Source organism: Ailuropoda melanoleuca, chromosome 2, assembly GCF_002007445.2.
Source record: "Ailuropoda melanoleuca isolate Jingjing chromosome 2, ASM200744v2, whole genome shotgun sequence".
Classification (NCBI taxonomy): Eukaryota; Metazoa; Chordata; class Mammalia; order Carnivora; family Ursidae; genus Ailuropoda; species Ailuropoda melanoleuca.
The window spans coordinates 74,539,432-74,554,062 of NC_048219.1; the positions used below are offsets into that span (position 1 = coordinate 74,539,432).

The window sequence follows — 14,631 nt, forward strand, 5'->3', positions numbered from 1 at the left end:
AAATGTTCAGTCCACAGACCATGGACTCCTTGAGGAATTTAGTTTATATTATTATTAATTTGCACCTTATCAGAAGAATTTAAAAAATGTTAAGTTTAATAAGACCTCAGTTATGAAATATCCACTCTTAAGGAAAGTGCTGCAGCAACTGGGTAAAAGCAACTCAATTAGCTGTGTCTTTGCAATTGGGATTCCGAAGTCCTGGATCTTAGGAGGTTAAAACAGTCCATTAATTATGGTTACTCTGTGTTCATCTTCCTATACCACTTTCTTCTGTCATGGGGCATATACCAATTAAAATGTATACATATTGTTTTTATGAACACATTAAATGGAAATGACAATCACTAATGCAAAACCAAAACCACTAAGTTGTTCTGCTGTGATTAACTGTGGAGGTGGGTATTGTCTGAGATTCTGCAGCCTCAAGCAAATCTGTTGATGGCTTCCATTCCCTGGCAAAACCACCGAGGAGAACTCTAACAGATATTACATCTGCACATATGCTGTTGGTTGTCCTTCCTTCACGCTTATTCTGCCCTAGCTGACTTCGCACATCTGTTGTAATTTGGTGAATAATAATAAATACCCTTCTGCAATGTGTGATGCTTCAAGGCACAAACAAATAAAAAATCATTTAGGCACTGAGATTGGGGAAATAATCACATGGTATCAGGGACCATCTCATTGTGCCCCCTTGTGCCAGACTAGGAGTCTGGATAGCCAAGTCTTGATCTAATATTTCTCTTCCCTTCCTGAAAGCTCTTAGGGAAGGATATCTCTTAACTCTTCTGTGTCGGTCATTCATCTGAAGAGGGGGGACAGTTATATCCCCTGCCTCGTTTCTTCAGAGTGGTTATAAACATTAACTGAGATTCTCTCTTTTTTTAAGTACTTAAAAAGTCTTTCACAAGTCTGTAGGGACAACATTTTCTTTAGGGTTTTATTGACCACGGCCTCGTTTTTCTATTCCTTAAATGAGGTGGTTTTGCATAGCACCACACAGTTATTAGTGCTTTTCAAAGAACAGGTTTAAAATTCCTATTACTAGTTCATAAGTCTGAAGTTATCTTCTGAAACAGAGATCATAATGTTTTGATCACTCATCAAAAGCTATTAAGGCAGGAGCTAGGAATCTTCTGAAATATGCATGCTCCTCAGGGAAACCTCAGATCTTTGGCTGCAACTAAAGAGCAGTTTCCGGCAACTCTTTATATTTGTTCTTTCTTGTCAACAGGTGGTTGTAGTTTTCCCTTCATTACTAAAGCACTGCCTGACAAATAGCTGTATTACCACTGAGTGGTAAAACCACCATCTTCTACCATTATTCTATGCCCATAGAAATGTCTTCTGCTGTTGACTCATTGCAAATTAACTCAATGGTGCTGAAATTAATCACCCACACTCTTTATCTCTATTTAGAAAAAATAGGAACTCCATGGCTTTTTGTCATTGGTACCATGAGGAGCCCAACATAACTTTTGCATCATTTATAGTGCTCTGTAATTGCCTTAATAGGTCTAATTAGTATCCTGGATTTTGTTTTCCAAGAGCTTGCATATTTTTAATGGGTTTACTCTCTTGTTAAATGGTCTAAATGACTTTCCATGAAGACCAACTCCCAACAGAGGCAGACTGCCTATCGATAAAAAGACAACTAATCTCAGAATGTCTTTTGCCCATGATTTTAAGTCCAAATATTTAGAATATATCACCTATAACAAGCAAATAAACAATAATTGTGAAATTTCAAATCTCTCAAGAACATACTTTGCATGATTTTAAGTTTAAATATTTAGAAGTGAGCTTTCAGCAGTATAACTAAAAGTGCTCTGTTAAAAATAGAGCTAAAATGCTAATATTGTTTCAAAAGATATTTTCTAAATGACTATAGTCAAAATGTTAAATTACAATAATATTTTATAACTGAAAAGAACTTCTGACTGCTTTCATAAGCATTATTCATACTAATGAGTCTCAAATGTTTCAATAAATGGTGCAATATAGATGCTTTAAAGATTCTTTTTTTTATGCTTTAAAGATTCTTATGCAGAGATAAATATTCTCTTTGTTTCTTTTCAATGAACATTTCTACAATTCTTTACAAATTGGATAGAGTATAAAGATTGGTAGAAATTCTGACAATTTATTTCAGGAAATCATTTGATTCCATATGTTGCTGCAGAAGAACCACCCAAGGAAGATACAATATATGAGTACTTTGCTTCAAAGAAAGAAAAAAGACATCAAAACCTGCTGTCCATAGATCAGATATTTGGAACATGGAAAAGTAAAGGAAGAGAACCCACAGTGTTCATACATTAAAAACCTTAACAAAATTAACAAATGTTTTTGGAGTGTCCATTAGGTGCCAGACATTGGCTTAGGGGCTATTTGTGAACAAAAATGGTCTGCGATAGGGGCGCCTGGGTGGTTCAGTCATCAAGCTTCTGCCTTTGGCTCAGGTCATGATCCCAGCGTTCTGGGATCGAGCCCTGCAACGGGCTCCCTGCTCAGCGGGAAGCCTGGTTCTCCCTCTCCCACTCCCCCTGGTGTGTTCCCTCTCTCACTGCCTCTCTGTTAAATAAATAAATAAAATCTTTAAAAAAAAATGATCTGTGATAGAATGTAATTTATATTCAAGTGGAAAGGACATCAATAAACAAATACGCAAGAGATAGCTCTATGTTCACAAAGAAAAGCAAGATCCAGGGCTGAAGAGTGAAGGAGATACTCTTAGAAAGTCCAGTGAGGGACGTCTGGGTGGCTCAGTCAGTTAAGTGTCTGCCTTCGGCTCAGGTCATGATCTCAGGGTCCTGAGATTAGGCCGCCCATCAGGCTCCCTGCTCAGCAGGGAATCTGCTTCTCCCGCTTCCTCTACTCATCCCCCTGCTTGTGTTCTATCTCCTGCTTTCTCTCAAATAAATAAATAAAATCTTAAAAAAAAAAAAAACAAAGGCAGTCCAGTGAAAAAGACCCCAGATAGTAAGAGATGAAAGACATCCTGACTAAAGTAAGAGAAAGAGACGTGGCTATCTGAGGTTGATGCATTCTTGGACAAGGAAACTAATGCAGCTGCCCTGAAGCAGGACAGTGATCCACGTGTTTCAAGGACCTGATCTGAGGTCCTTGTAGCTGGAACACAATGGGACATCCATTTTTTATTAGATTTCTTGTGCTGTAACTGTTTGATTATCCCACAAAGGGTTAAAAGGTCTACTGTCCAACATAAGACAAAAAGAGAAAAACCTTTGAACAAAAATGCATAAGTATACTGAGTAAAAATCAATAATATGAACGATATGCAGAACACATTTACGTCAAGGAAAAAAACAGTATTATGATGTATGAAACAAAAGCAAAGACGCTGGTTTGGTTTTTTCTCTTTTTCTGATTCCTTAGAAAATTATTTAATTGCATTTTCTCTGAAAAATTAAAACCCAAGTTACTTTTAATGGGAAAATGAAAAAAAGTCTTAAAAAATCTACTCATTACCTGTGGGAAATCAGAATACAGACTTTATAATCTTATAAAACTGAACTTTTATTCTTAAACTCTCTTAAGCATTATTAATAAAGATGCTGTCTCTTGAGGTGTGTGTTTTATAAAAATCAGGTAAAAGGCACTGGATTATATATTTTTGTCATTGGGGTTTCCATAATCCTAGATTTTATAAGATTGAAACAAAACACTTTAAAAATAATTTTTAATATATTTTACTTTATGTGTTTGCCATCTTTACAATCACTTACACAAATTTATTCTACCACAGGTGATGGATGGATGGACGGATAAATAGACAGACAATAGATAAATAGATGATAGATGAATTAAAGTACATGTGCATTGATTTCATGAACACATTAAATGGTCATGATAATTACTTATGCAAAACTAAAATAAGGTGTCCTTATGTTATTTACTCGGAAAGATAGTCTTTTATGAGATTTCCTCTATCATTTATTTAATTTAAACAATATTTAGTAGTAAAGTGAAAAGAGAGAAAAAATTCTACTTTAGAGTAGACTATAGATGTGATATTGCACTGGCTCTGCCCTTTACCAGCGATATGACCTCAGTAAGTTACTGTACTTCCCTGGGCCTTCATGTACAATAATTTCTTATTGTTTTAAACATACACTATCAACATCTATGACACAATACCAAACATCTAATAAGGTGCTCAAATTTTGACATCTATTTAATTAGTATTAGTAGTAGTATTTTGTTTTTACTATCATAGTCACTATTACTAATCAATTATAAGTCTCACTTTATTGATGGCAGTACAAAAAGGCTACGGCCTAAGCAAAATTGTAATACTGGACCCTTCCAGGATCTACTTCAAAGAAAGACTTGCTCAACCTTGCATTATTAACTTACCTTATAGCAGACGCCAATTTGTGATAAGATGTTTCCTGGGAGTTATGCTGTGTTGCTGTATCCTTGTTTGATGGTGAAGGCCACGCTAGCACAGAAGCAAACAGTGACCAACATCTGCAGGATTATAAGCTCAGTGAAGAAAAATAATGAAGAAGGTTGTTCTCCCATTTTGGTCTAAGAGTTCTTTCAGAACAAAGACATTTTAATGACTTAACATGCCTCTCCAGCAAATAATAGTTGCATATTTTTATGACCTCCCTTTCGAGAAAATCACATTAAGAAAAGGGTTCTATAACTCATAGGACACTTATTTTATTAATCACAACAACTGCAAATACAGCAATACATATATGCATAAAATCCAGGGTACATGTGGCAATTTATATGTTATAGTGCCATCTCAAATCCATGGGGGGGGAGATAGATTTTCCAAGAAAAGCTTTTTTTAAAATTTTTCTTTCTTTCTTTCTTTTTTTTTTTTTAAGATTTTACTTATTTATTTGAGAGAGAGAGTGAGCACAAACAGCGGGAGGGGCAGAGAGAGAGGGAGAAGCCAACTCCCCACTGAGCAGGGATCCTGATGTGGGGCTCCATCCCAGGACCCTGGGATCATGACCTGAGCCGAAGACAGATGCTTAACTGACTGAACCACTCAGGCACCCCTCCAAGAAAAACTTTTAAGTCAACCTGGTAATTGGTCTCGAACAATATTAAGTTGGTTCAACACTTCACACATTAAATTTCCAAATAATCAGAAGTAAAGCAGCCAGGGGCGCCTGGGTGGCTCAGTCGTTAAGCGTGATCCTGGTGTTCTGGGATCAAGCCCCACATCAGGCTCCTCCGCTGGGAGGCTGCCTCTTCCTCTCCCACTCCCCCTGCTTGTGTTCCCTGTCTCGCTGGCTGTCTCTCTCTCTGTCAAATAAATAAATAAAATCTTGGGGCGCCTGGGTGGCACAGCGGTTAAGCATCTCCCTTCGGCTCAGGGCGTGATCCTGGCGTTATGGGATCGAGCCCCACATCAGGCTCTTCCGCTATGAGCCTGCTTCTTCCTCTCCCACTCCCCCTGCTTGTGTTCCCTCTCTCGCTGGCTGTCTCTATCTCTGTCGAATAAATAAATAATATCTTTTAAAAAAAATAATAAATAAGTAAAATCTTAAAAAAAAAGTGAAGCAGCCAATATATTTAGTGTGACACTACTTCCAAGAAGCCCTCAAGACTATAAACATGGAGTCAAGACAAAGCACATTCTGAATATAAGACCACACTGACTCCATTTGAGGTCGAAAACCTAACACCATACCTCCTTGGGCATCTATTCTCTTAATCAGAAGCTCACCCTCCCTATGCTCCAGTTTGAACCCGAAGGGGCCTGCTGACATAAATACTCTCAACTTACTCCATGATGTCCTGCATCTCTGTTTATGACTCTCATCACCCTCAGAACTCCTCGCGCTAGTCACAGTAAGAAGTCCCACATCCTCTTCTGGGTCTCATTCTCCCAGGCCATCCAATGGCAGAAACTCTTCTACTTGACGCTTTGAAATTCCTGACTCCATTAGCAGCAAAATCCTCTTCCCTTCACCTTCTTCGCTCAACCGAAACCTGGCTCTGCCCAGTGGACCCTTCTTTCCCCGCAGTTCTCTTAAGTGGTGGCTGTTTCTGATGTGTAACTCTAACACCACTGGGCTGTAAGTGAGCCCAGTGATAGATGTCATCCTCAGTCCTCGATGCTGCTTTCAGACCATTCCCTAAAAAACCCAGCTTTGAATCTATTGCTATTGGACTAGATCACTAATTACTCTCTATTTTTGCTGACACAGCCTATCAACTGGATCATTTTGCCTAATTTCTCAACAATTACATTCCCTGATGTGATCCTTTTAAAATATATCCTATTTGTTATTCTGCTCAAAACTCTGCGATGATTCCTCATTTCACTCAAAATAAAAGCTAAAGTCTTTGTAAGAGTCTAGAAAGCTGTGGTTTCCTCTCCAACTATTGTCCCCATTCATCACACTTCAGTCCCACTGGCTTCTTGCTCTTTTTCAGGCATGCTCTTGACCTAGGGACTCAATCTAGCACTTTCTTCTCCCAGAGATTTGCATGAAAGTCATTCACTTCCTTCCTTGCTTCACTCAGATGTTACCTTCTCAATGAGGTCTGCATCAATTACTTTATTTATTTATTTATTTATTTATTAAGATTTTTATCTGCTTTTATCTATTCATTTAAGAGAAAGCATGAGCGTGGGGTCGGGGTGGGGAAAGGCAGAGGGAGAGAGGGTGGAGGGGAAGAGGGAGAAGCAGGAGAGGAGAAGGAGGCTCCCCACTGAGCCAGAAGCCCCCACTTGGGGCTCAATCCCAGAACCAGGGATCATGACCTGATCTGAAGGCAGACACTTAACCAGCTGAGCCATCCAGGTGCCCCTCAATTACTTTATTTTAAATTGCAACTTATACCCACCACTTGGTATTCCAGTTCCTCTTAACTGATTATTTCTATTTTAATTTTAAAGCATTCATCACTTTCTGACATACTATAGAACTTACTTATTTTGTTGTTGTTGTTAATCTACCTCCTTCATTGGAATGCAAACTCTGCAAAGGCAAGGATATTTGTTTGTCTTGATCACAGATACATCCCAAGTGCTTAAAATAGATCCTAGTACATGAGAGATACTTGGTAATTACTTGTTCAATGAATGGAGCAACTGATCAAACAAAAATTTAAATGTTAAAAAGCTAAAATTATAAAATGCTAGAAGAAAACTGTGCATTAGGCTGGAGACTGGAGGACAGGGTTTGTGTAGGAAAGAACTTTCTATTGTCTCTCAAAACCCTAAATCCATAAAAAGATAAATAAATACCTTGAATGAATTAAAATGTATAAAACAAACAAACAACCTTTTGCACAACAAAACACCATAAGCCAAGAAAAAATCTCAAATTACCAAAAATAATTGTACTTTTATATTACAGGTAAATGTTAATCCTTGTCTAACAAAGTGATGACCCAACAGAAGAATGCGTAAAGGCTATGAATATCCAGCTCACACATAAATGGAAATAATCACGGATTTAACCATAGGAAAAGATGTCCAACCGCTCTCCTAATGCAAATTAAATCTGTCCTGAGATACTATATTTACCCAGGGGACTGATAAAATCCAAAAGCTTGAGCAAGGTTTCTGTAGGTGAGCATTATAATAGCATTCTCACACATTGCTGAAGAAAGCATGAACTGGTACAACTCCCGTGGAAGGCAACTGACCAATATCTGACGAAATCACAAATGCATAGACCTTTGGACCTGGTTATTACCACTTTTGGGAATTCATCCTATACAAATCTATTTGCATACATGTGACATGAGGTTTATAAGAGGGTTTTTTGTTGTAATATGATGTGCTAGTAAAATACTAGAAACAAAACAGATGTTCTTCAGGAAGACCTTAACTTAAGTAAATGACAACACCTCCATCAACTGAAATACTATTCAATTGTATAAAACAATATGGTAGTCTATATTTCAATATGACCAAAGCTCCAAGATGCAATGTTAGGTGAAATGTGAAAGAAGTACAACAATGGTATCTTGTGTTTAAGAAATGGAAAGATTAGACTATTTATATTTGTATTTGCTTACATGTGTATACACAGAAACTGGAAGGATACATAAAATATTAATAAAAGTAGTTACCTATGGAGTTGGGAGGTGGGGATTGGGCAAAAGAAAGGAAAAGGTGGGAGTATAACTTTCCACTGTATATCTTTTTGCATTTTTATGTTATTTTTGAACAATGAAAACATATTATCTATCCTAAAAATCAAATGATGAAAAATGGTTGCAGAAAAATAGCTCATAAGAGAATCATATCAGTACTACATCACTGAAATGCCAACTAACTTCATTTTGTAAACACCCTGATTGAACACTTTGTAGATATCAAATATGAAACCAGGGAGAAAAAAAACATTTCTCCATTTTGACTCAAGGAAGATTGTGGTAAGGGAGGAACAGGAGCCGGTAAAGAATTCATTATTGTTATTTATTAGCTACTGTAGGCTGGCAAACATGTCAGGACTCCAAATAAAACAAGGCAAGAAGCAGTATTAGCATCAAAAACACCACTGACAGGGAGCAAAACCACTTGCAGAATGAATAAACAGGTGTATAGCCACTTAAAGCTTAATTTCTCCCTAATAGGAACAAATAGATAAATAAAAGAGAAGCCTTCCCACTGAGAGCAAGAGAAATTGGACCACAGAGCAATAACACTGCACTACTGTTGAAATATCAATCAAGAGAGTGGGTGATGAAAATAGAAGGAAAATGCAGAACTGGCAGGGGACCCTCCTTATGTTTAGCATCTGTTGATTCCTTTCTATGCACAACGCAAGGCCCTCACATGAAGAGAGACATCCATGCTCCCTCCTTTGGGTCCAAAAGTTTATGGTTTAAAAAGTGGTGAGTATGGACAATCAGGTTTCTCCCACTATCAGACTCCTAAGAGCATATTAGTGCCTGGGAAAAGATCAAAATTCAAAATTTGAAGTATGGTTTCTACTGAGTGCCTTTGGAAAATCGTGAGTTCAACCATCATAAGTTGGGGACCATCTGTACATAAAAACCTTTTTCTAGTCCAAACTCCTACCTCTAATGTACAAATATTATATCCTCCAAAATCTCATCTTATAACTCTTCGTTTTCCTAGTTATCACTTATAGAAAATGTGATTCATACCAGTTATATACATAAAACATGAGGTCACTTCATAAACTACATAAGAAAATTGGTCTTGTGGGGGTGCCTGGGTGACTCTGTTGGTTAAGCATCTGACTCTTGATTTCTGCTCAGGTCATGATCTCAGGGCTGTGGGATCAAACCCTGAGTAGGGCTCCCCATTCAATAGGGAGTCTGCTTGAGTTTCTCTCCCTGTGCTCCTCCCACCCCAACATACACACTCTCTCTTTCAAATAAATAGATAAATAAATATTTTTTAAAAACGAAAATTGGTCTTGTTAATTTATATTTACCTTTCATTAAAAAAATCAGTGTTTTTAGTGAGCAGAGATTTAGAATCTAGTCAATAATTTGACAGCTAAAATTAGTTTATTAATTAATTTAGTGATGCTAATACAGTCAAATGAGGCCACAAGTTTTACTTTTAAATTAATTACCTGTGCATATTCTTTAGCAATACGGAAGCATTTCACTTATTTTGCAAAACAGCTGTTAAATTTCTAATTTTTTAAAACATGCTGCTAAAAAATCTGCTTTTGCCCATAAAAGGCACCATATTTACATCTCTATTATTCTCCATTCCAGCGCCTTCCTTTGAAAGCAGGTGGCCTGCATTTCGTAATTAGCGAAATACTAAAATAGATCATCAAAATGCAACTTTGTCAAGTTCCTAAAAGAAAGAATTTATCTCAGAAAACAGTCAGATCGATAATGATGATAGAGCTGATAAAAGTCTGCTCTCTACAGAACAAGACGTCTCTAATAGCATTCCACACTCAACCCTCCCTTCACCAGTCCTCACTGTAATAGTCCCCAAAGCCGGGTTTGGGATCAGGGTGAACCCTGGTAAGTGGCAGGAGAAGGAGCTTGTCTGTGATAGCAGTGCTAGCCCCAAAGCCGCCTTATAATCTGTATGAACCACTCCACAGATTTGAGAGCTCCTTACTAGCCATAGCTCTACCATTTGCTAGTTCTTTGGCCACTGAATCTCTCTGAAATTTAGTTCCCTCATCTGCAAAAGTAATACAGTAATAATGCCTGTTACCTAGAATTATTATTAATTAAATTCTTAGCACAGGGTCCTACAAAAATAAGGCACTTAGGTGCAGGTGAAAGGGCAAACAGAATACATGAATTCACTTTCTCCCCTTCCTGAAACCCTATCATAATGGTGGTGTTTTATTTGTTTTGTTTTAAGACACAAGGTTACAAAGACAAAGTGAAGAGAAGAATTAGAGAAAAGTAACAAACATTTTGAAAACAGAAAGTAAATACCTGACTAATGCTGACTGACAGCAGACCCAGGAAGGCAAAATGCAAAGCAGGTAATGGGGTGAGTGAGAAGAGACCCTATTATACCCTAGAACTGCACCCCTGCCACCCCTATCTGGGGTATGGGAGACAATAAAGCCAAAATATGAAAATCAGTGAAAAATCTTTTTAAGAACCAGTTATCCCACCATTATCCAACCAGATTAGCTGGATGACCATTTTTCACCAATGAACATGGTGACTGCTGCAACCCCAGTGTTCTTACCTGGGCACTTCACAGAAATGGAAAGTCAGGTCTCTACAGAAACCGTCCAGCAGAAGATTGAAGAGCTTTCTCAGAACAATCAGCTTTCTCTGATCTCTACCTTGAAAGACGGGGACCAAAACAAACAACAGTAAAAATGCTTCTCAGAAGAAACAGAAAGTATGCAGGGAAAAGAAATATTCAAAATATTATTAAGACCCTGGAAGTACAATTAAAGATAATACTATGAAAAAGAAAGCAAACTACTACCAAAGGAAAAAAAAAAAGAAGAAGAAGAAGAAAAGAAAAAGAAAAGAATGTTAGAGAAGAAAGAAGAGCTTCCTGACAATAAAGACAGTAAGTAAAGATATCTACCCCCCCATAAATATTTCCAAAATTAGGAAAGGGCCATGTGTGAGTGTCTTCTAGCTCTGATACCCTACTTTCACATTCTTTCTTTATACTCATCCTCCCTGACTCTCCATTTTGATCTAGATATCTCTTATCTGTACACTAAACCCATCCTGTACATACATCTTTCATAGCACATAAACAATATACCATAATATTTGCTTGTCTATATCCCATACTAGAGTGTGAAGCTTCTCCAGGGAAGGGATTGAATATCACCAACACCAGCATAGGGTCTGGCATATTAGTCGGTACTCAACAAATGGTTGTTGGATGGATAAATGAGCAGATGAACAAACTGCCATCACCAGGTTGGTATGTCGCCAGAACTGATAATTCCAAAAGTCCATGATTAGCTTTTGCTAAACTCATATATGCCAATGCCTTGAAGGAAACACACACACGCACAGAAAAATATTTGGGTACAGGAAGAAAGGATGGATGAGATCTTCCCTTCAGTAGAGAACACCGATTTGAAGAAATAATATCTAATATATAAGAAAAACAACTCTACTGAGCACCCTTGGATTTCTGCTTCAATTACAAAGGCAAATGCTCTGCTACTAGAGTTAAACTCTCAATGCCCATTTGTATGTTTCAGAATATTAACAATATTTGAAGTTAATTTGTTCTTTTTGCTTCTGTATTTTCTTACGCTTATACAGTGCACAGGTATACTTGGATAATAAAAATTAATTTTATATGCATAAACTATATAAAATAATATAAATTCAAATCAATGTTTAAATATACTTAATTTTAAAAAATTCTCATCTCTATGAAATGTATTTTGAACCAACAATGGTAAGGATTCTCAATCCTGTTCATGTATCATAAACTCTACCTGTCCTGGCCCAAATGTATGGAATCAAAATTAATGGGAGAGAGGGGCGCCTGGGTGGCTCAGTCGTTGAGCATCTGCCTTCAGCCCAGGGTGTGATCCCAGCGTTCTGGGATCGAGCCCCACATCAGGCTTCTCCTCTGGGAGCCTGCTTCTTCCTCTCCCGCTCCCCCTGCTTGTGTTCTCTCTCTCGTTGGCTGTCTCTTTCTGTCAAATAAATAAATAAAATCTTTAAAAAAAAAATTTATGGGAGAGAGACACAGGCATGTGTATTTCTAACAAGCTACACAGGTGATTCTAGCGCCCAGGCAGGTCTGAAAAGCACCATTTATAGAACATGAAGGCTCATTAGAGATCCATGATCTTAATCCAAGAACTCCACCCAATAATTGCATTCAGTGACTTCATTCATAACCCGTACGTGGAAAAGTAATCATCAGTTCAGTAAAAGGGGAGAAGGAGAATATATAAAGAATAGGATTCTCAGGGTGACTACTGAGAGCACAGTTTAATCCAGATCCAAAGTACCTATTAAGTGAAGATAATGAGTAAGATAGGATTTATCAGGCTTATTTCAAGTTTATCTTGCTTTTCTGTATTTCTGACTGCTAAGGAGTAATTTCTTAGAGGATTACCTCCATTAAAACCCACCCTCTTATCCCTTTTGCTAGCAATTCTTTCCAAAGTATATAAAAGCTTATTTCTATTTTTAAGAAGCTACTAAATCAAATGGATATTCAAGTTCATTTGCCTGGTGTCCTTGCTAAGAGTTGACATTGAAATAAGAGCTGATAGCATATGCATTTGAGCTATTAACCAGGCCTGCTAACCATTTATCTTTTTTTTTTCCTAAACTCAAAAACTGAAATTCCGTTAGCCTGCTACTTTATTTTTCTTCACCATATTGCATTCAAATAGCATCACTATTATATTACTGTAATAGATCATCTCCATAATTGAGTATGAATACTACCACTTTGCACTCTCCAGAGTTATCAATTTCAGTGTATTCATTGTATTTTTTAATGTAGCTGCACAGTTAATAATGCAACACAAAGAGGCTTTAACCTATTCCCAAAGCCTACAACAAGGATATAAAGCCAGTGGTGTATCAGCTTAAAAAATAGATCAATCTTATCTTGTAAAAAGAAGATAAAAGGTAGTTCTGTCAGAAAGGACAACCACGCTTGAGGCTGTAAACCATACTTGAGAAAATAAAGAGAAGTTTAGAAGCATGTGTTAAATTTTGCTTCCTGTCCTTGGAAAAAGTCTTCAAGTCAATGGACATTTTAAAAACCAAGAATGGATTCAATCATCCAGGTATTTCCTCATGTTTACTATGCTGAGAAAGCATACGCTCACCAGTAGCAACAGAAACAATTATATTGTCATTTCATAGCACTTCACGAAGACCTTTAATATACATAAAAGTGAAAATTAATTGAATTCTTCTTAAGTATGGTCATTACACTATCCAATGATATCCTAAGGCATATAACACTAAGCAGAGAACATGACAGCATCCATCACAAGAGTAACACAATAGTTCCTCAAAACAGCAACAAAGTTCTGTGCAAATTAAATATCTGCAGAGCCAGGTAGGAAAAATATTTGGATAATGCAAGAATTATCCTCAAGTTTTTTTTTAAATCTTTTTTATTATATTATGTTAGTCACCATACAGTACATCCCTAGTTTCTGATGTAAAGCTCGATGATTCATTAGTTGCGTATAACACCCAGTGCAGCATGCAATACGTGCCCTCCTTACTACCCATCACCAGCCTAGCCCAATCCCCCACCCCCCTCCCCTCTGAAGCCCTCAGTTTGTTTCTCAGAGTCCATAATCTCTCATGCTTCATTCCCCCTTCTGATTACCCCGTTTCTTTTTCCCTTTCTTCCCCTACCTATCTTCCTAGTTCTTATGTTTTTGAGAAAGGCACTCAGCATCATTTGCAAACCATAGATAAGCCTGGGTGAAATGACTGCAAAGTGGATTACGAACTCTTCGTACTGTTGTTGGTTTGCACCCTTGGGAGATTCTTGGGTAAAATCTGAAATTGGTCCCATTTGTGGACGGCAAGGAGAGACCAAAGAAACAGGCTGGCCACTCCAGATTGGTAGGCGGCAGGTGTAATAAACAAGGGAAATTACAAGGCTTGTCTTGGGTGGCTGCAAAATGAGTAGATCTCCTCACCTGCCAGCCAGAATCTTGAAAGTTTATATAAAGAGGCCTTATCTGGGTTGCTTCATTGCCGAAGTCCAGTTCCCCCGTCAATCAGCGGTCACGTCCTCTCAATGACCTCCTCCAACACTCCATTCCTCTAGACTGGCTCTTATAATCTCACGTGCCTCCATCTTCTGCGGTGTGCCCTGAGAAGTCAGCAAGGGGTTTCTTGAGCATGAAGGTGGCTCCTTCAGCAGCTGTCTGGCTGCTCAGAGGCACATACCACAGCAGTAATCCAGTCCCATGCAAGAGAAAACAGATTAAGAAGACAACGATCCCCCAAATCAGGGACAACTTTTTCCAGCAAGAGCCCCATGATCTGAACTATTGATTTACTAAGTCCCCTAGGCTGGGGGTTGGATCATTCAAGGTGTTCACTGTGTCCTCATAGGTTTTAAGAAAGATGACACATTAGCAGATGCATCAGGTATGAACACACAACCTTCTTTTTGGATAATGGCACAGGTGCCTCTTTGCAAGGCAGTAGTAATGTCCAAAGCCATCCTATGGA

At 37.9% G+C, this 14,631-nt stretch overlaps 1 protein-coding gene across 4 annotated transcripts in view; it reads right to left on the minus strand.

Moving 5' to 3' along the window:
* LOC109490178 (endogenous retrovirus group PABLB member 1 Env polyprotein-like) overlaps positions 1 to 14,631 on the minus strand; it is a 54,796-nt gene that overhangs the window by 25,655 nt on the left and 14,510 nt on the right. For 3 of the 4 annotated variants that reach the window (XR_004623337.1, XR_004623338.1, XM_034653996.1), the window contains one exon: positions 13,721 to 14,325. Coding sequence is in view for 2 of the 4 variants with exons in the window: in XM_034653996.1 (XP_034509887.1) it covers positions 14,238 to 14,325 (88 nt within the window). In the remaining 2 variants the exon portion in view is untranslated. Of the gene's footprint in view, positions 1 to 4,383; positions 4,498 to 10,663; positions 10,760 to 13,720; positions 14,326 to 14,631 lie in introns of those variants that run through there. The other variant, XM_034653997.1, reaches the window with a different exon arrangement.